At 38.8% G+C, this 23,171-nt stretch overlaps 1 protein-coding gene across 10 annotated transcripts in view; it reads right to left on the bottom strand.

Moving 5' to 3' along the window:
- Positions 1 to 23,171, bottom strand: part of CPNE3 (copine 3) — a 69,071-nt gene continuing 45,900 nt past the window's right edge. For all 10 annotated transcript variants that reach the window (XM_021089156.1, XM_021089157.1, XM_021089150.1 and 7 more), the window contains 8 exons: positions 22,043 to 22,129; positions 20,503 to 20,562; positions 19,826 to 19,959; positions 12,838 to 12,892; positions 12,705 to 12,756; positions 8,664 to 8,797; positions 6,919 to 7,155; positions 1 to 3,748 (listed from right to left, as the gene is read on the bottom strand). In XM_021089156.1, the coding sequence (XP_020944815.1) occupies positions 3,638 to 3,748; positions 6,919 to 7,155; positions 8,664 to 8,797; positions 12,705 to 12,756; positions 12,838 to 12,892; positions 19,826 to 19,959; positions 20,503 to 20,562; positions 22,043 to 22,129 (870 nt within the window). In that variant the 3' untranslated portion in view covers positions 1 to 3,637. The remainder of the gene's footprint in view (positions 3,749 to 6,918; positions 7,156 to 8,663; positions 8,798 to 12,704; positions 12,757 to 12,837; positions 12,893 to 19,825; positions 19,960 to 20,502; positions 20,563 to 22,042; positions 22,130 to 23,171) is intronic.

The raw sequence follows: 23,171 nt of genomic DNA on the forward strand, positions 1-23,171 counted from the left end.
TCTGCTTAAAATACTATACTTTATTTCTAACTTCAACTGCTAACATTTAGAGAAAGAATAAAAATGAAAACAAGGCACTATTACATCACATCAAGTAATAACTTTATCCAAAGGGAATTCAAATGGAAGATACATTTAACATTAACTCAAATATTAGTAACTTATTATCAAGTATGACATCCACAAAAGCACAAAAGCAACTCTCTCAATCTCAACAAAAATGTTGGTTTACCATATGCACCACTTCACTGACTATCAACCACACACATGAAGAGAGTAGGAGATGTTTATTAAAGATGGCTTTCCAGAAAATTTACAAAATGAAAAAGGCAAAGTATGTCAAATTAAGCAGAAACAGGAATGGGACCCTGAACTTACTCTGGAAAGGCTGTCAAAGGCACTACCAACGTAGACAGTTGTAAATCCCTGATCTGACTTTAAATTTTTATGATCTTAAAACTTTTAATTCTAAGCACAAGATGACATGACCATGCTAATTGGTAAACTGTTTTCTCAGTATATGGAGCTGTGAGAAAGATTACATCTGTCCAGGGTACTGTCACCCCAATATATATTTGTAATATACCTGTTCATATGAAGTGTGAAAGTCAACTTGGTTTGTTTTTTTTCTTTAAATGCATTTTAAGAACGAATGGCACTTGAATGAATGGTAGTACAATAGGAAAATAACTATATTAATATAAAATAATATTAAATCAGCATGTGATGAGGTGAAATGTTGAAATTGTAAGAATTTTATAAAATGATAATTTTGAAATTATAAATGCTTTTTTTCAAAACTGCAAAAAGGTATCAACTATCCTAATTTGCTGGAATCACAGTTCTTATGAATAACAGCATCTACTGATGAACCAGATCAAGAATGCATAATACAAAATTAATTTTCAAAAAGGAATAATTCTGGTTAAAATCAGAATAAAAAATTATGAAGACCAAATCAATTTGACAGTGGTGACATAAGTAAGTACTGTTATTTGGCCAGTGAAAACAATGAATGCTCAAGTCCAGTGGTTCCCAGGTGTGCTGCGCAGGTGACTCAGGTGCTGCCAGGATCTGGGTAAGGAGAGGGAGGAGGCCCAGTGGGTAGGGCTCTGGTAAGTGTCCCAGCTTCAAACAAAAAAACCTCTACTACTGTTTTACCATACACTGAGAATATATGTAAATCACTTCTTTAAAGGAGTCTTATGTTTATAAAAGAAAATTCTGAAAACCAGAGCAGCATATATACCTGTTTCCAAGCACACAAAGAGAATTGAAATTAGAACATCTTAGACAACAAAGTCTCCCAACTACTGGAAGAATCATCAGCTTTTTCCTTCCCTAACTGATGTCAAATGACTTGTCAGCTAATGAGACAGACACACCATATAAAGCATAACAGACTACTAGTTAAGTACCTGCAGGTTAACCATACATATCCAGAGGCCAGAAAGCTAAGTGAGAAAATGGTAACTGCTCACCAGGCTAGGCAGCCACAATGGCAAGCAGATACCCTCTGATCCTGCCCTTAGTAACAAGCTATTTCTTTCTTTCTTTTTTTCTTTTTTTTTTCGTTTTTCTAGGGCCACACCTGTGGCACATGGAGTTTCCCAGGCTAGGGGTCTCATTGCAGCTGTAGCTACCAGCCTACACCAGAGTTACAGCAATGCAGGATCCCAGCCGCGTCTGTGACCTACACCATAGCTCAAGGCAACTCAGGATCCTTAACCCACTGAGTGTGGCCAGGGATCAAATCCACAATCTCATGGTTCCTAGCTGGATTCGTTAAACACCGAGCCATGACGGGAACTCCACCAGCTATTTCTGGGAAGCCAAATGCTGTTCATGGCTGACCTTTCAGGGAATGAGAGACACCAGCTGTGGTGCAAGCTTTCAATAAGACTGAATGGCTCGTCAGCCTGGTACAAGGTGCATTCACTTAAGGGTATGGGACAAACATGTAATTCTCAATGTTAAATTGTTCAAGATGATTGGCCAATATACAGATATGCATATACTTGGCACACAGGTCCTCAATAAAGTGTTACTGAATCTATTCTGAAAAGGTAATGTTTGCTAAGTATTATGTTCTAAAGGGTAAAAATCAGAAAAAAAAAATTCTGCTCGGAAAAAAAAGCATGTAAAGTCCACTCTATCCTATTCAGCAGTGGGATTTTTTTTTTTTTTAAGGTATAATGGGTTTTATGCTCAATATAATATATTCTGGGCTTAGGAAATAATCATTACTAAAATGTAAAATGTGATTTTGATTAATAACCATGATCATGAGTTTAAAAAATCAAACTAAAAATATTACTAAAAAAAGGAGAGACTATCCAAATGAATCTATACAGGGAGTTCCCGTTGTGGCTGGGTGGTTAAAGAACCTGACTAGCATCCATGAGGTTACGGGTTTGATCCCTGGCCTTGCTCAGTGGGTCAAGGATCCGGCGTTGTGGTGTAGGTTGCAGGCTCAGATCCTGTGTTGCTGTGGCTGTGGTGTAGGCTGGCAGCCACAGCGCCGATTGGACCCCTAACCTGGAAACCTCCATATGCTGCAGGTGTGGATCTGAAAAAGACAAAAAAAAAAGACCAAAAAATAAAAAAATAAAAAATAAATGAATCTATACAATGTACAAAATCAATATATGGGACCTTAGCAAGGAAAGTATAAAAATTATCTTTTTTAATTAACAAGGTATTTCTTTAAGAGAAAGGAAGTGGAATTCTGAATTTCCCCTTATATGCTTGGTCCTTGTAGTTTTCCTGGACAAAGCAGTCCTAACCATTACAACTCTAAATGAATAATGTTGAATCTAGGACAACCTATCATTGACACAGAGTCCTGAGTGTCACATACAGTCAATGAAAAGGTCAAAATCTGACCACATTTACAATGTTCAACAATGAAAATAAAGATCTAGGAAGGCAAATAAAAATGGCTTACTTACATGAGGTTCCTTTTCCTTGTCGATTGTACAGTTTTAAGAATTAAATCTATGCCTTCCATTCTCTTCAGTACTTTTCATGAAGTCCTATGAGAATGCATGCTGTTTTGAATTGTGTATGCCTAAACTGCAGCAAAATTCAGGTGCAAGTGAAGTCTTATCCCATGGAAAAGTACTAAATATAGTTCTAGGAACAAATTCAATATCGTCTTGATTTAAGAGGCTCTGTCATTAAGTATGGACACTGGCCTATATAAAACATATATTGCCTACAGCAAAGTACAGCAACCTGTAAATCACAGCACTCTAACAATTTTCCATTCTATCTATTGACAAACACTCAAAACCAGTATAAAAATACTGGTTTTTATCATATGAACGTCCAACAACCACCACTACAAAATTCGCTTTTCTCACACCAGTTTCTAATCAAAACAGCCTCGCTGCAATTACTGTAAATCACTAGCAATCACGGAATTGATTGGGCAAAGATTAATTTAGCACTTTCCTCCTAAAAAAAGCATGAAAAGAATGCTTTAAACAGACATAATCCATAGAGAACGAGGTTTGCATCATAACTGCTGGGGTTCGTGAAAAGGGTGTAAAACGATAGATTCATTTTCTGGGGTCAGAGAGAAATCCGTTGCTCCACACAACACTGAATTCTGCTCAGGCAACCAGGGCTCTTTTCATTTGGCAGCAGGATTCTTGGGAGGAAGGAGTTTGTATGCGTTGAAGTAGCCCACCACCTGCTGGGGGATCTCCGCCAACACACACTGAGCAAGCGCTTCTTTTGGAGCCTTGTGGAAAAGAAAATTCACAACCATTTCATTAGCAACAAAATGTTTAATGGCATTTTGATAAAAGACTAGGAATGCCTCATCCATCAGGAAAAAGCAGTTAATTCCCAATTCCTAGGCTTGTATCTTGCCTTAGGAACAGTCCAGGAAACAGAATAAATTAAGAAACCAATGTCACTTAGGATCACTTTATTGTGCTTATTAACATTTATACAGTCCTTTTTTTGGTGCTGGCATTTTGGCATTTAATTTTTTTTCTTGGATCTTTTTTATTTTATTTATTTATTTAATCTTTTTAGAGCTGCACCTGCGGCATATGGAGGTTCCCCAGGCAAGGGGTCGAATTGGAGCTATAGCTGTCAGCCTGCATCACAGCCACAGCAGCACAGGATCCGAGCCACGTCAGCAACCTACACCACAGCACATGGCAACGTCAGATTCTTAACCCACTGAGCAAAGCCAGGGATGGAACCTGTGTCCTCACAGATGCTCTTTACCTTTTAAATGTGGGTCTTTCATTCACTCGGTATTTTTTTTTAACTTTTTATTTGGATATTACAGATTTGTAATTCTGTACATAAATTACAGATTTAACAGGAAGTGGCAAAAATAGCACAGGGAGGTCTTAGAGTTCCCGTCATGGCTCAGCAGTTAACGAACCCGACTAGCATCCATTAGGAAGCGGATTTGATCCCTGGCCTCACTCAGTTAAGGATCTGCGATTGCCGTGAGCTGTGGTGTAGGTCGCAGATTCGGCTAGGATCCAGCATTGCTGTGGCTGTGGTATAGGCCGGTGGCTATAGCTCCGATTGGACCCCTAGCCTGAGAACATCCATATGCCACAGGTGTGGACCAAAAAAAAAAAGTGCAGGGAAGTCTCATGTACTTTTCACCTAGTCTCCTCTAAAGGTAACATCTTATATAAACACAGTACAAGAGCAAAACCAGGAAACCAGCATTGGTACATTTCACAGAACTTATTCAGAGTTCACTGGTTTTATGTGCCCTCATTTGTATGTGTGTATGTATGGGTCTTTGTAATTTTGTCATCTGGATAGATCTGTGTAACTACCATTACAATCAAGATACAGAATTGTTTTATCACTTCAAAGATCCCTAACATTACTGCTTTTTTAATATACACCCACCTCTTCCCTCTCAACCCAGCCCAACTCATATATTTCCTGGTGAGAATGTAAAATGACAAATGTGCTGGAAAAGTTGAGCAGTTTCCTTTTTTGTTGTTGTTGTTTTGTCATTTTGCCTTTTCTATGGCTGCTCCCGCGGCATATGGAGGTTCCCAGGCTAGGGGTCGAATCAGAGCTGCAGCCGCCGGCCTATGCCAGAGCCACAGCAATGTGGGATCCCAGCCAAGTCTGCGACCTACACCACAGCTCATGGCAACGCCAGATACTTAACCCACTGAGCAAAGCCAGGGATCGAACCTGCAACCTCATGGTTCCTAGTCAGATTTGTTAGCCACTGCACCACAACAGGAACTCCCTCAACAGTTTCTCTAATGATTAAAACACAACAACCAGGAGTTCCCATCGTGGCTCAGCAGTAACAAAACCGACTAGTATCCAAGAAGATGCTGGTTTGATCGCTGGCCTTGCTCAATGAGTTAAGGATCTGGTGTTGCCATGAGCTGTGGTGTAGGCTGCAGACACAGCTCAGATCTGACATTGCTGTCAATGTGGTGTAGGTTGGCAGCTGTAGCTCCAATTTAAACCCTAGCCTGGGAACTTCCATTTGCTGGGGGTGCGACCCTAAATAAAATAAATAAATAAGTGAGTTCCCATTGGGGCTCAGTGGTTAGCAAATCCGACTAGGAACCATGAGGTTGCGGGTTTGATTGCTGGCCTTGCTCAGTGGGCTAAGGATCCAGCGTTGCCGTGAGCTGTGGTGTAGGTTGCAGACGTGGCCCGGATCCCGCGTTGCTGTGGCTCTGGTGCAGGCCAGCGGCTATGGTTCCAATTCGACCCCTAGCCTGGGAACCTCCATATGCTGCGGGAGCGGCCCAAGAAATGGCAAAAAGACAAAAATAAATAAATAAATAAATAAACAAACAAACAAACCACAATAACCATACAGCCCAGCAACTACACTTCTGGGTATTTATCCCAGAGAAATAAAACTTTATGTTCACACAACAACCTGTAAATAAATGTTTATAGCAGCTTTCCGTGTAATAGATGAAAACTGGAAACAACTGAAAATGTCCATGAGGATGCCTGCTATACTGAACCTTGATCGCATCAATATTGGTATCCTAGCTATGATTCTGTACCAGAGTTTTACAAAATGTTACCATTGGAGTAAACTGGGTAAAATAGTCTCCTGAGAGATTTTCATCAAATCAACTTTCAGTTAGGTAAATTCATCATATACTTACATAGAGTTTTCCTGGTTTTTTTTTTTTTTGTTTTTTTTTGTTTTTTTTTGTCTTTTTGCTATTTCTTGGGCCACTCCCTCGGCATATGGAGGTTCCCAGGCTAGGGGTCTAATCGGAGCCGTAGCCACCAGCCTACACCAGAGCCACAGCAACGCGTGATCCGAGCTGCGTCTGCAACCTGCACCACAGCTCACGGCAACGCCGGATCGTCAACCCACTGAGCAAGGGCAGGGACCGAACCCGCAACCTCATGGTTCCTAGTCAGATTGTTAACCACTGCACCACGACGGGAACTCCGAGTTTTCCTGTTGTTAAATAGACAAAACATATTTTAAAACATTCACGGAGTTCCCATTGTGGCACAGGATAAACAAACCTGACTAGTATCTATGAGGACACAGGTATGACCTCTGGCCTCGCTCAGTGGGTTAAGGATCCGGTGTTGCCATGAGCTGTAGTTTAAGCTGCAGAAGTGGCTCTGATTTAGCATTGCTGTGGCTGTAGCACAGGCCTGGGAACTTTCATATGCCACAATGTGACCCTAAAAAGCAAAAAAAAAAAAAAAAAAAAATCATAACATCATTTTTAACAAATTATCTTATAAATTACAAGAGGGACATAAGTATACAACCTGAAACAAAACTGCCAAATCTAATCAAGGCTCTTGGAATGGAAAGCTCACATTCTCTAACCCCAGGTACCTACTCAACTACCTTGGCTATGGACTGGCAAGGCAGCACCCTAGAGTGCCCAAGTAGGAAGGGGCAGTACTCACGTTCTGGAACTGTCTGAAAGGCACAAACTGGACGATGTCCCTGATGGCCACCTCGCCTGACGGGGAGCGGAGACTTCCACCATCGGCATCCAGAAATTCCATGGCACTAAAGTCAGCACCTCCAACCCCAACAATGATGATGGACATAGGCAGCTTGGCAGCATTAACAATAGCTTGTCTGGTCTCATCAAGGTCTGTGATCACGCCATCAGTAATGATTAAGAGCACAAAATATTGCTGCCAAAATAAGACAATTATGTCCAATGAGCAGCTCCATCTTCCCCAACAACAAAAGCAATGGTTAATGACATTTCCAACTTGATGAGTCATTTAGTCTCTTTCTTGCTCATTTCCCTTGCCAGTCTCTACCCAGGATATTATCTATATGAAATATTCTAATATTCTCTGACAACAAGGAAATTTACTGATACAAAAACTGCAGGTTCATTAAAACTGCAAAAGACCACAGAAGAGGATTAGCATAAATACACAGAAACAAGACATCTAAATGTCAAAGATTAAACCTCAGTTAGCATAGGAATAAACACTTTGATTTAATGGAAGTATTAAATATGTCAAAGTATTAATCAAGGGAGCAAGTGGCAACTCTATTCTTAAAAGATCAAATATAAAAGAAGTAGATTTGTTTACCAAACTAAAATACCTTATTAAAAAAACAGATATGGTTCAAGGGAGGGACTCTTTCTCTCAATCCTATCATCTCTGATAAACCTTTTTAAAGAGTGGTAAAACATTATATAAAGTTGTAACCCCATCTTTTGGACCATTTAAATCTAGAATGGATATAAGATTTATAGTGGGAGCTAACATGCGTTGAAGTGTTTACTCTGACTCAGGCACTGTCACTTTCTATGAATCATCTTGGGAGTTTTCTGGTGGCTCATCTGTTAAGGACTGGCATTGTCACTGCTGTGGCATGGGTTTGATCCTTGGCCTGGGAACTTCTGCATGCTGCAGGCACTGCTAAAAAAAAAAAGAAAAAAAAGAAGAAGAAGAGTTATCTCCTCTCAGTCTTTCTTTTTCTTTTTAGGGCCACACCTGCAGCATATGGAAGTTCCCAGGCTAGGGTTCAAGTCGGAAATGTAGCTGCTGCCTTACACCACAGCCAGAGCAATGCAGGATTTGAACAGCATCTGTGACCTATACAGCAGCTTGCAGCAATGCTGGATCCTTAACGCACTGAGTGAGGCCAGGGATCAAACCCACATCCTAAAGGATACTAATCAGGTTCTTAACCTGCTGAGCCACAAGAGGAACTCCTCTCATTCTTTCAATAATTGCATGAGGTAGTTATCCCTGCCTTATTTCTGAGGATACTGAAAAGGTTTGGTATCCACGGTCCAACGGTAATGACTGACTGATTCAAACCTCTTTAGTTAGTAGTTTTGCAATAGCCACTGAAGTGGTAAGTCTTTCAAGCCTTAATTTGCTAATGTTTATTTCAAAAAGATAGGCCATAAGGTTTTGTGGAATTTTTTGAGAACCTACCTAAGAAAATTATTTCAAAAGACAGAAAAATTTCTCATGAGTATAAAGGATATTGTGTTGTCTTGTTAATGATCACTAATTTAACAACAACAGATGTTACTCCCAAATCAAGGATGACTGTGTCATTGCTTCATGTCCTATCTTTGTATCTCAAAAGACCAAATAATTAGAAAAAATGGCACTGGGAGCAACCACCAATCCACATTCTCCCTGCCCCCTAGTGATAGGGCACTTACAGAAGCCGTATGTTGTTGTGTGGCTGCAGCAGCAAACTTAGCCACATGATTTATGATTGGAGAAAAATTAGTTGGTCCATAGAGTTTTATCTGAGGAAGGCAGGCCCGATATGCCTCTATAATGCCTTGGATTCCTAGACAAAAACAAAAAAGAGAAAGGAAGAAAAGGAGGATTAAAAATTCTTAAGTGCAATTTAATTATTTATTATTCACCATACTGGCTAATTTAATTTATACACCCAAATACAGTGCTTTAAATAGCCAAAAGCTATGGAGTTTCAGGAGTTCCCTTAGGTATATGTCACAAAACTCAACAACTATGTTCCATCACAAAAAAACTATAAATTCTACTGTCTTCCAGTAGAGGGCACCTGTTCTCAACTCAGCCAAATTTAATATTACTCTACACTAGGATTGCTTGATTTTGATATATTTTGGGGATGAAACTCTGATGGAAAAAGAACCATGAAAAAGATGCTGCAGCATACAACTGATGAGAAGAGGTAAGAAAAAGTAACTGATAAAATGAAAAAGTGTTTGCATATACAATCAGAGGGTCTATAAAAATACCAGATGGCTATAAACTTAATGTTAATTCTAGTCAAGGGTTTACTCAATAATTTACAGACTAAGCATGGTATGATATTATAAATATAATTATAAATATTCACTTCCAGGTTATTTATCACATTTTGCTGCAAAAACATTAAAGCATTTATTTATGGGGTACAGTTTAGGTCTGTTGGGTGTTATTTAATTGAAGACTGAGCAGGGCCACTGACTAGCTCTGTCCAGTGCATGTGAATGTACATGACATCCAAGTCCAAGCAGATGTTTTAAGAACCACTGCCTGTTTTTGCCATCTCCTTGCCCCTTCCTGTCTGCCATGGGACCAGCACACCACAGAGTGCCTGAGATACAGAATGAGAAAAAAAAAAAAAGAGAGCAGCAATCTAGCCAAGCACAAAGTGATTTGTAAAGTGAGCTAGAAATAAATTATTGTCATCACAAGTTACTGAGACTTAAAGACTGTTGATTACCTATCAAAAGTTAAATGGCATTCCTGATTAAAACTCAGCTGATGAATCTGCCCCTAATATACAACACAGGGTCTGGGATGCAAGTAAGATGCCAGGAATCCTACAGAAATTCCTCACAGTTCTTGCTTAGATTATCAAGGAAGTCTTAAAAGACTAAAACAGGTCTCTTGCTTTAAAAATGTCCAAGAGAAAAAAGATCAATAAAGAGGAGAAGCATATACTTGGCTTAAAAGCTTTACAAGGCCAACTCTCTTCACTTATAATTTAAGAGTGAAGTTCCTGCTGTGGTGCAATGGGATCTGCAGTGTCTCTGCAGTGCCAGCACGCAGGTTCGATCCCCAGCCAGGCACAGAAGGTTAAAGGATCTGGTGTTGCCACAGCTGAAAGGTAGGCTGCAACTGTGTAGGTTTGGATCTGATCCCTGGCCTGGGAACTCCTTAGGCCGTGGAGTGACCAATAAAATTTTAAAAAGAAAAAAAATAATAATTTAAGAGTGCCAAAGAACTACTCTTAAGCACTTTGAAATTAGGAATGAGTGGTCTTACGGACAACCTTTGAGAAGGTAACTTACAGGTGATTTTACATAAGGTGAGGCTGTAACTAGTGGGCAGTCAGTACAGCAGTAACAAAAATATTAACATTGGCCAGCAGCAGGATCTTACTGATAAAGTAGAAAGCAACTGATCAAATGGAATAGTGTTTGTATATATGATCAGAGGTTCTACAAAAATACTAGATGGCTATAAACTTTTTTTTTTTTTTTCTTTTTAGGGCTGCACCCACGGCATAAAGATGTTCCCAGGCTAGGGGTTGAATGGGGCTATAGCTGCCGGCCTACGCCACAGCCACGGCAACGCCAAATCCAAGCCATGTCTGTGACCTACATCACAGCTCACGGCAACACCAGATCATTAACCTACTGAGCGAGGCCAAGGATCAAACCTGAAACCTCATGGTTCCTAGTCAGATTTGTTTCCACTGAACCATGATGGAAACTCCCCAGATGGCTATAAACTAATTAATTCTAGTCAAGGGTTTATTCAATAACTCACAGATTAAGCATGGTATGGTAGACTGTACTAATTATAAATATTCACTTCCAGGTTATTTATCACATTTTGCTGCAGAAACATTAAAACATTTATTTATGGGGTACAGTTTAGGCCTGTTGGGTGCTATATAATGGAAGACTGGGCAGGGCCCAGTAGATGTATCATCTTATAATGATACATACTGTAGAAAAACTGAAACCATAACCACAGCAATAGTAACATTTTCTTCCATTTCTATCATCTAGCTTGCTTTTCAATCTGAAGGTATACAAAATTCTTAATTAAATTTTTTCATAAATATCAATTGCCTTTAATTCCTCAACTAAAAATGGATTATAGCAAAATCTTTCCTTTGCCTTGAACAAGTGAGACATGTCCTTTCTGGGCAACAAAGTTCAATGATTAATTAAGGAAAGGGGATTTAACCTTCCTTGTCTTAAAATAAGGCTGTATTTTTCTGTGTAGCATATCCCTCGTCGAAGATCAAATTGATTCTTTTTTCCAGACTAAACCAAAAGCAGAAAAGCTTGTGCTTGGTGGCAGCACAAAGACAGGCTCATATTACTCATAGGGTAAATGAACTTCTAAAATGAATGATCTCAGGAGTTCTCATTGTAGCTCAATGGTTAAAAAACCTGACTAGTACCCATGAGGGCATGGGTTTCATCCCTGGCCTTGCTCAGTAAGTTAAGGATCTGGCATTGCCGTGAGCTGTGGTGTAGGTCACAGACGTGGCTTGGATCCAGCGTTGCTGTCGCTGTGGCGTAGGCTGGCAGCTGTAGCTCCAATTCAACCTCTAGCCTGGGAACTTCCATATGCCATGGGTGCAGCCCTAAAAAGACAAAAAAGAAAAAAGAAAAAAAAAAGAAAGAAAACAAAACAACATAAAATGGATGATCTTATGATATATGTCATCCATATTTACTTGAAATAAATAAAATCTCACAACAACAAATTCCAAAAATTGTTCCAATTTCATCACAAGCATGAAGGACATTTCTTGAAAAGAAAAATATTCGCAGTTTCAATATGGCTAGGGATACAAAAGGTCACAATCAGCCACTGAAAGTGATAAAAGAACACTGAATTAGTAAGAGGAAAGATTTCTGGAAAAGGGGAGAAAATTCTAATACAAATTGCTCCCAACAAAATGTCTGTGCTCTTCTACTTTATGAATATTTTTAGAAAGAGAAGAAAAGAACACCCTCTTCTGTTAGAAATCGATCTATTTTGTAATTCTTAAAAGGATCCTTTGCAGAAAATTAGCTTATTGTCTACAATTTTATGTCCTGCTCCTACTTCTTTTCCTCCTCTAAACTGTTCAGCCTTATACAATTTTGTGAGAGATTTGGCATTTTAGGTAGACTGCTCACTGTGGTAAAAAAGAAAAGGCACTGGGATATTTGAGGGATAAACAGAAAAGTGAAATGAAAGAAATGTCTATCTCTGCTTTCCATAGAAAGGAAAGCTACTCTTGGAGCTTAATTCTCTGTTCCTTTAGCCCATTCCATCTCCTTACAGACCCCTATGTAACAAGTAATTTGATGCTGGACACATTTTCTTGGTAGAAAGTTAACTGCTAATCTGAGAAAAGCATCTGTCTAATGAATGACTCATTTTACTGAAGGTTTATTTTAAAATCAACTTATATGTGAAAATATGATTATTCTTATTGATCTACCCTCAAGATTGAGAATTCTTTTGTTCTATTAAACCTCTTAAGATAGAAGAATTTAGCCTGCAATTTTCATCACCATCATAGTGATTTGCATTATTATCACTACTACAGGAACCACTAACTTGGTATAAAATCCTTCTGCTTTACAAAACAGAAAATTCACTATGTCCCAAAGAGAAGGCATTTGAGTAGCTTTAAATCACAGAGAAAAAAAGGAATGAAGACTAGTGAGGCTTTCAATTTAAAATCTTCATGTTTATTTTTAACTTACCATTACAGTAGGGATTGGATGGATTAAAGTTGATTGGAAATTCATGTGAAACCTGTCAAAAGATGAAAGAAAGGCTGATGAGGTCTGAATGACTTTGCTGGGGGCAAAGCTTCACAATGATAATTCCTCTTACCTGCCACTGAGGAGGAATCTGAGCTCCAAAACCAAAAGCTGGAAACATCTTATCACTGAAAAGAAAATGTGAGAAAAGCAAAAGATCACTTTTTTCAACTTTTATCTTTACTTGTAATAAAACTAGTGTGAGCTTATTTTATTTTTTAGGGCTTCATCCATGTCATATGGAAGTTTCCAGGCTAGGGGTCAAATTGGAGCTGCAGCTGCTAGCCTACACCACAGCCACAGCAACAGGGGATCTAAGCCGCAATTGTGACCAATACCACAGCTCCCCACAATGCTGGATCCTTAACCCACTGTGTGGGGCCAGTGATTGAACCCATGTCCTCATGGATACTAGTCGGGTTTGTAACCCACTGAGCCACAACAGCAACTCCCATGAGTTTATTTTTTAAAAAGTTTAAATCTTAGAAAAATATAAAAATAAAACAAAGATTAGCCATAATAACCACCAGAGAGAACTTAGTCATGTGGCAACTCTCATTCAAAATATTTTTATATGCATTGAAGGAGAAAAGTGTCTATATATGTTTATTAAAATGGACTTTACATTAATATTTTATAACATGCTCTTTTCACTTACATGCTATATATCACTTCAGTTAAATAAATGTGTAAATACATCCATAAAGGAGTTCCCAACACAGTTCAGTGGGTTAAGAACCTGACATAGTACCCCTGAAGATGCAGGTTGGATCCCTGGCCTCAATCAATGGGTTAAGGATCTAGTGTTGCCAGGATCATGCTATAGATCGCAGATGCGGCTCAGATCCAGTGTTGCTATGGCTGTAGCATAGGCTAGCAGCTGCAGCTCCGATTCCACATGATACAAATGCAGTCATAAAAAGAAGAAAAAACCATAAAGTTTTAAAAAGCACAAGTTTTTCATTCGTTTACAAAAATACTCATTTGGCAGTAAAACTTGACCTCAACTGACAAGAGATTATTTATAGCCTCTATTTATGCTACTTAACGTGAATATTCATACATTTGGCCACAGAAACATGGTACAAATTTCACACTTATAAAACTCTCACATTTCTTCAACAAAATGTATGAATATTTGGCCCCAACGGTTTAGAGATAATCATGGACCAGAATATATAACATCGTGTGAGTGGCTGCTAAGTTTTCCACGGTATAAATATTCTCCTCTAACTGATAGACACCCAATGTCCTGCTATGTAAAACACTGTAATGAATATACTAATTTTTATACTAGGGATATTCTTTTTTATATTAATTCTTAATGGTTCTTTTAGCATTTAGAACTTATTATATATGTCACAATATTTCCCCAGTTGATAGTCTGTCTTTAACTTTGTTTACAATAGCTTCCCTTTTAGAGTTATTAATGCTAATGAATGTGGACACACAAACATTCTTTCATGATTTTTGCCTTCTCTGCCTTTCTTAAAGACTGTCCTTACTGCAATATTTTAAATGATTTACATATATTTTCTCCTAGGACTTTCAAAGTTTGTTTCTGATATTAAACCTGTAATTCCTTGGAGTAGGCTTCGAAGCAGAAGCTGCTACTCTTCACCAACATCCATTCTTTCCCTCTTTACATATGGATGTGCTGGGCTATGAAGGACCACACTAGCTCCACTCTAGCTTCTCTGGGCTGGCAATGGTCAGGAAGGTTCTGACTGGAGATGTGAGTAGAGTCATTTGTCAGCCACTTCTTAACCACACCCCAAAAAGGAAAACACACCCACTCTCAGTGCCTCTATCCTCTTCCCACTGGCTAGAGAGGATGAAAATCACAGAGGCTGCCTGGGACCCAGGGTGGTAGCAAAGAATGGCAGAACTGCCCTCTCTGTCCTGAACTACTTATCTCTAGACACACAGCATAAGAGACAGAAACCTCTGTTAAACCACTTTGTTCTGGAGTATCCAATTAAGCAATTTTGTCTATAGTCTATGCAGAGTGGCATCCTAACATACACAGGTATGAGGCCAGAGGTCCAAATTCAGGTCCTGTCTAGTTTGACAGCTTTTACAACCCCTTTTCCCTCAAATGCCATCTCTATCATATACTAAATTCACATACACTCTTCTTTTTTTTTTTTTTACTTTTTAGGGCCACACTTGCAGCATATGGAAGTTCCTAGGCTAAAGGTCGAATTGCAGCTGCAGTTGCCAGCCTACACCACAGCCACAGAAACATGGAATCCGAGCCATACTTGTGCCTTAGGCAATGCCAGATCCTTAACCCACTGAGTGACGCCAGGGATTGAACCCACATCCTCACGGACACTATGTTGGGTTCGTAGCCTGCTGAGCCACAACAGGAATTCCCATACTTTTAATTAATATATAATATTGCATACACAATATATTAATATATAATATTGCATACACAAAGAATATATATATTCTTGCCTGTTCAGGTTCATTTTACCATCCAGAAAATTTTAAAAATGATTTTGTCAGAGCTCCACTGCAATTCTGATTAAATTGACTAATATAGGGAGGAATGTTATATTTTACATCATTTTGATACTGCTTATCTAGAATCAGGGCATATCTTTCCATTTAAACACGTTTCCTTCTTTATCCCTCAGTATAATTTTGTAATTTTCCCTCACTAAAGATCCTAGACTTCTTACTATATTTCTCATTTTTATTTCACAATTTTGAATTATGATCTTTTATCCACTATAATTTCTTCAACTGATTATTGCTAGTCAGTGAAAAACTATCAATTTTTCATTTATTTTTACATATTTTAAAAGTTTTTGTATTTTTCGTCTTTTTTTTAGGGCCACACCTATAGGATATAGAGGTCCTCAGGCTAGGAGTTGAATTGGAGCTGTAGTCACTAGCCTACACCACAGCCACAGCAACGCCAGATCTGAGTCACACCTTCAACCAGCACCATAGCTCATGGCAACACCAGATCCTTAACTCACTGAGCAAGGCTAGTGATTGAACCTGCATCCCCATGGATGCTAGTCAGATTTGTTTCTGCTGAACCACATGGGAACTCCCAATTTTTAAATTTTTTCTGACCATCCTTCTGAATTTTCACTGCTTTCTAATATTTTTCACTTGATTCTCTTAGGTGTGAATTTATTCCTGATAGGTTTGCTAGAATTTGTGTATGAAATTGTCTTGGCAGGTGCCTTTAAGAGGCTCTTTGACCAGCCACTCCATTCCTTAGAAACTTCCTGGTCTATTCAGGTTCTCTGCCTCCTTCAGAAAACTTGGCAATTGGAGTTCCCGTCCTGGCACAGTGGTTAACGAATCCGACTAGGAACCATGAGGTTGCGGGTTCGGTCCCTGCCCTTGCTCAGTGGGTTAACGATCCGGCATTGCCGTGAGCTGTGATGTAGGTTGCAGACCCGGCTCGGATCCCGAGTTGCTGTGGCTCTGGTGTAAGCTAGTGGCTACAGCTCCGATTCGACCCCTAGCCTGGGAACCTCCGTATGCCGTGGGAGCGGCCCAAAGAAATAGCAAAAAGACAAAAAAAAAAAAAAAAAAAAGAAAACTTGGCAATTTACAGCTTTCTAAAAAGTCATACTTTAATCTAGATTTTCCAGTGTTAATAGCATAAGGTTTTAAAGAACATTAAAATATAATTTGCAAAGTTTTTTTCCCAAAACTTACGCTTATAGTCTCTGTCTCTTTACTAATATTCTACACGCTTTCTCTTTTTCTTGGGCGTCAGTACTGCCAAAGGTTTGCTAAGTTTTATTGTAAAGAATCATCTCTTCAGCAAATGTATTAATTTGGTGGGGTTTTTTTTAATAAATTTTATTGGAGTATAGTTGACTTAGTTGTGTTAGTTTCAGGTGTACAGCAAAGTAAATCAGCTTTACATGTATATATATCCATTCCTTTTCAGATTCTTTTCCCATATAGCTTATTATACAGTATTAAGTAGATTCCCCTGTGCTATACAGTAGGTCATTTATCTATTTTATATATAGTAATGTGCATATATCAGTCCCAAACCCCTAATTTATCCCTCCCCCCCAACCACATTTCCACTTTTTAACCATGAATTTGGTTTCAAAATCTTTGAGGATTACATTCTGTATTTAGAGGAAGTACAGCACAGGGCATGAGAGCACCATCTCTGGAGCCACACAGCCCAGGTTTATTCCTATTTCTGCCAGTCACCAGTTAAGTGACCCTGGACCAGTTACTTTACCCCATATGCCTCGGTTTTCTCATCTGTACAATGAAGATGATAACAGCACCTATCTCACAGCTAAGGAGGATTAAATGAATATCATATGGAAAGTATTTAAAAATTTCCCTAACATATAATTAGCTAACATGTACATGGGATCTTCTACTACTTCTATATTTTTTCTTCCTATTTCTTTCTTTCTTTTTTTTTTTTTTTCTTGAGAAGCCAGTTCATTTATTTTCAGTTCTTATTTAAAAATAAAAGCACATAAGGCCTGAAATTTTCCTCTATAAAGATAGGAACAAATCTTAGTTTTCTCATTACCATTTCTTTCTTTCTTTCTTTCTTTTTTTTTTTCTACTTTTTAGGGCCACACCACAGGATATGGAAGTTCCCAGGCTAGAGGTCTGTCAGAGCTTTAGCCCTGGCCACAGCCACAGCAATGCGAGATCTGAACCATGTCTGTGACCTACACCACAGCTCACAGCAACGCCAGATCCTTAACCCACTGAACGAGGCCAGGGATCAAACCTGAAACCTCATGATTCCTAGTTGGATTGGTTTCTGCTGCACCGCAACGGGAACTCTGTCATTACCCTTTATTTCTTTTTTTTTTTTTTTTGTCTTTGTTGTTGTTGTTGCTATTTCTTGGGCTGCTCACGCGGCATATGGAGATTCCCAGGCTAGGGGTTGAATCGGAGCTGTAGCCACCGGCCTACGCCAGAGCCACAGCAACGCGGGATCCGAGCCGTGTCTGCAACCTACACCACAGCTCACGGCAATGCCGGATCGTTAACCCACTGAGCAAGGGCAGGGACCGAACCCGCAACCTCATGGTTCCTAGTCGGATTCCTTAACCACTGCGCCACCACGGGAACTCCTGTCATTACCCTTTATTTCTAAATAGTCTGTTACTACACTTTGATTTTCTCTTTGATCTAAGAACTACTTAAGAGTTTTTTTTGTTGTTTTTTAATTTCCATGTGGTAATTTTCTTTTTGTTAATCTTTAGTTTTAACTTCCAGAAGGCAGTCTGAGAAAGTAACCTTGTAAATTTTCAACTTTCATCTGAGTCCCATTACTTTGTCACTACTGTGTTACTTTGAAGTTTTTATATTTCTAGCTATTTTCAAGTGAAAAACTTTGATACTGTTACTAGACATGTCCACTGTTACATTTTCATTTTGGATTATATAACAAAGTATCCTATCAGATAAATTTTTTTTCAGCTGTACCTGTGGCATGGAGAAGTTCCCAGGCTGGGGATAAAACCTGCATCATGGCCATGACCTAAGCCTTGGCAGTGACAATGCTGGGTCCTTAACCCATTGCATCACAAGGAAAATGCTAAAGTAATTTTTAAATTATATTTAATGAGTTTTGCCTTCAATTCTACTAGGCTGATATTGGAACTGCCACCCTTGCTTTAGATTTTTTTCCATTTGCCTGAAAATTTCCTTTCTTTAAATGTCATAACAAATTAATGAAAAGCTCCATCAATGTGTACATTATCATAAAACAATAGGTCAAAACAAGTGAAAATTTATACTGTGCCCTGACAGATCCCAAAAAATCTCTAATGCAGATTTTTTTCATATTGTTTAGTAAACCTTCAACAGGCCCCATTTAAGTTTATTCAAAATTTATCCATTGAGTTCCCCATTGTGGCTCAGTGGTTATAAACCTAACCAGTATCCATGAGAATGCAGGTTCAATTCCTGGCCTCACTCAGTGGGTTAAGGATCTGGCATTGCCTAAACTGTGGTGTAGATTAGAGATGTGGCTCAGATCCTGCACTGCTGTGACTACAGCATAGGTTGGCAGCTGCAGCTCTGATTCAATCCCTAGCCTGGGAACTTCATATGCTGTAGGTGTGGCCCTGAAAAGTGAAAAAGAAAAAAATCTATCCATTGAGAATCTATTGAAAATATTTTATAGCAATTACATCAAGTTATTCTTCAGAACTTGCTGAAAGTCACCATTAAGAAAATAATTAGGGGAGTTCCCACTGTGGTGCAACAGGATCAGTGGTATCTTGGGAGTGCTGTGACACAGGTTTGATCCCCAGCCTGGCACAGTGGGTTGGGGATCTAGCATTTCTGCAGTTGTGACTTAGGTTACAACTGCAGCTGAGATCTCATCCCTGGCCCTGGAAGTCCATGTGCCGAGGGGAGGTCAAAAAAGAGAAAAAAGGGGAAAAAAGGAAAATAATTTGGGAGTTCCTGTTAAGGACCCGACAGTGTCTCTGTGAGGATCTGGGTTCAATCTGTGGCCTCACTCAGTGGGTTAAGAAACTGGTGTTGCCACAAAATGCAGCTCAAATATCATGTTGCTATGGCTGTGGCACAGGTCTCAGCTGCAGCTCTGATTCGACCCCAGGCTTGGGGACTTCTACATGTCACAGGTGAGGCTGCAAAAAGAAAAAAAAAAAAAAGAAGAAGAAAGAAAATAATTTGACAGTGACTGCCAAGGAAATAGACATGCTAAGAAATATTGTCTGCAAGTGTTCCCAAAACATGTCATCTGGACTTCAACCACACAGATAACATATCCTTAATGAGTAAATTCCAAGGAAACCAGATCAAAGAAACAAAAGCCCTGCCAACTTCAGTCAGCTGTTAAATAAGCAAGCTATAAAGAATACACTATAATTGATCACAGCTAGAAATTACAGGTCAAAGGAACGCTAAACCTGTCACCAAGAGAGAAACAGAAAAGAAAAGCTAAGAGAAATTTTAGAGAGAAAACTACTCCTCTCCACCATCCTTATCCCATTAACTACATCAAAGTACCAGCAGATGGTACAGAAACTGCCCTTTCTGGGCAGTGGAATCATACTCACGCATCATAATCTTGAATGACCAGTCCCACAGACCAGATAGCAGTCAAATACTCATTAACACCATTGGGGCTGATGTAATGAAGGGAGTTGGGAGACCTTGGGTCACCATTGGAGCCGGTGAAGTCCACTCCCACCTGCCAAATAACAATTGCAGCCCTTACTAAAGTGAAGGCAAGAATGCCTCGGCTTGATATCCAGGAAGACAAACACTGAATGCTGAAATACAAATATTCATCCCGGAGCCTACTATTGCCCTTTCCTAACAAATGCCTGAGGCTATAGGTATTTCTATAGACAATTAAACAATTAAAGCCTTAGCATGAAGCAACCTGCTATTCCTATTTTTCCAGATATCTTAAATCATGAAATATTACATCTATGACTTTAGACATAGGGTTTGTTTTCTGTATGTTTGTTTGACTAATTTTTTTATTATTTAAATTACTGCAGGATAATCACTGATTTGTACATATCTGCTTTCTTGCAGGAGGTACAGATCTTATCGACAAGGCCAAAAGCTTTAGCACGGACGTAGACATGCTGTCTGAGGAGACTATATTCAATAGATTGTGTAAATTTCAACACAGTTTGGCAGTGAAGGAAAGAACACTGCAAAATGGAGGGGGGAAAAAGCAACATGTTACTGCCTACTTTGAAAAATTCAGTGTGTTACTCACAGTAAAATTCAGTTGACATCCTCCCATGACATAGTCAAGGAATGTACATTCCACTGTAATCTATAAGCAAATAGTAAATTTAAAATTAAAACTCTCCTACTATACAAGAGAAGCAAAGCACTCTCTTGGCACATTTTTAAGCATTAATAAACCAAATAACACATGATATAATTATGCAGAAACTACCTCTGCATTTGAGTATAAAGCATCCCTGTCCCTACATGTAATGAATCTGTTAAGATTTTACTTAAAGATAATATAGCAATGTTAAGATTACGATATTAATGGGTAGAGATGGAACACACTCATTGCATGTTTTAAGAAGCTAATAAAAGAGTCTAATATATTGAGAGCTTTAATAATAAGCAAGTTTAAAAACAAAAACAAAAACTCCCACTTGTTTGTTATAAGAAATCCCTTGGATTTTTCCCCTTCATAATAATATCTAATCTTGAAATTATGGGAGTTCCCATGTCGCTCAGTGGGTTAAGGAGGCATTTGTCACTGCAGAGGCTCTGGTCACTATTGTGACACAGGTTTGATCCCTGGCCTGGGAACTTCCACATGCTGGAAAAATACCAGTGGTGCCTCATACTTCCTAAGACAATGAAAAACTTTAATATTCTTTATCCTTTTCTAAAAAGTTGTCAAACCAGAACTGGAGTTCCTGCTGCAGCTCAGTGGAAATGAACACAACTAGTATCTGTGAGGATTCAGGTTTGATCCCTGGCCCCATTCAGTGGGTTAAGGATCCTGCATTTCCACAAGCTGTGGTGTAGATCACAGACGCAGCTCAGATCCCACACTGCCGTGGCTGTGGTATAGGCTGGAAGCTGTAGCTCCAATTCAACCCCTAGCCTAGGAACTTTCACATGCTGCACATGCAGTCCTAAAAAACAAACAAAAACAAAGTTGTCAAACCTTGGAAGTAAAGTTACTTTCAAAAGAAAGCTTTCTTGAAGTTCCAGTTGTGGTGCAGTGGAAATGAATCTGACTAGTATCCTTGAGGATGTGGGTTGGATCCCTGGCCTCGCTCGGTGGGCCGGGGATCTGGCGTTGCTACGAGCTGTGGTATAGGTTGACAACTGTAGCTCTGATTCTACCCCTTAGCCTGGGAACATCCACGTGTCACAGGTGCTGCCCTAAAAAGCAAAAATAAATAAAAATTTAAAAAGAAAGATTCCTCTACTACTTCTTACGCCTTCCTTTTCCCTAAAGGTGCCAAGAGTCAGAGTTCCTGTTGTGGTATAGTGGGTTAATGATCTAGCATTGTCTCTGTGATAGTGCAGGTACAACCCCCAGCCCAGTGCACTGGGTTAAAGATTCAGCATCACGTCAGCTGTGGTGTAGGTCATAGCAGCAGATTCAATCCCTGGCCCAAGAACTTCCATAGGCCACTGATGTGGCCAAAAAAGAAAAAAAAAAGTGTCCAGATGCTCATGTAATTTTCAACTATTCAAACAAAGTGTTTGATATACACCAAAGTGATAGAACTCAAAATGGGATCTCATTACACTATAAGTGGTCAGGAGTAACTGACCTCACACTGTTTCACGCTGATAATTCCAGAATTCTTATAGCTTTTCTTCTTTTGCTTCTTTTTTTCATTTATGCATTCAAATTCAATCTGTAGGAAGAAAAGACAAAATGTTCATTATTACCAGTGATATTAGAAATGCCAATGTAAATTTAAATGAATGACTTTTTTTTCCTCTTGGAATCAAACAAACTACTGATGTTGGTCTACTGCAAAATATAACTCTGAAACAACTGCATAGTACATTAAACGTGAAATATTTATTGGTGACATTTCCAAAAGGCACTTCTAAAACTGTGTACCTTTTAAAATACTTCCTAAGTATAAATTTTGCCTCCATGGATAATTTTCTTAAAGGTTTTGATCAACAATCTTTTTTTTTTAATAATAAAGGAAATATTATTCCTAGCTGTTACTCAGATAAAAACATGCTGCTTATAAAAGAAAAAAAAAATCATCAGAAAACAGCAATATATGAAACCCAACTCTATGGTAAAATTTGCAGCAAAGGATATTCTTTCCATTGGGAATGTGTATTAGAAAGAGATCTAATATCTTACATCTTCTCCCCAGTATAGTTCCTTCTCCCAAACAGATGATCTTCCTTTCCACATTCTTTCTACCTATCCATCTGTAAGGTTTGGCTCAATCATCCTCCTCTGTAACATCGACTCCTGTTCTAGTCTTCTCTGATCTCCATCCATATTCTTAAACTTCTACAACCACATACAATTTAGTTACATACTCAATGTTATTCTCAATAGTTTCATTTTATTATTTTTTTTCCATAGCTAGGGTATAATCACGTCTAAGTTATACCCTAAAATTCTCAGTCTTGCCTAAAAATAAGAGATATTCAATGAATTCTGGATAAGTCACCTCTCTGGTTAACAGAAAACAATTTATATACTTTAGATAGAGTCTTTATTAATTTTCTAAGAAACATTTAAAAAAATTGTTTGAGACAATGATACAAAACAAAGTGATGTTAAAGAAATTCCTTGATGGTTCAGGATCTTGCCAGAGTCTGTCACCCTCATGTATATTAATTATTCAATATTAGAGATGCAGAAATGCCCTCAACATAATTCTTATTGGTGAAAGGTTACATTACTTCACCTCATTTATTCAC

The sequence above is a fragment of the Sus scrofa genome, chromosome 4 (genome assembly GCF_000003025.6).
Source record: "Sus scrofa isolate TJ Tabasco breed Duroc chromosome 4, Sscrofa11.1, whole genome shotgun sequence".
In the NCBI taxonomy this organism is placed as follows: domain Eukaryota; kingdom Metazoa; phylum Chordata; class Mammalia; order Artiodactyla; family Suidae; genus Sus; species Sus scrofa.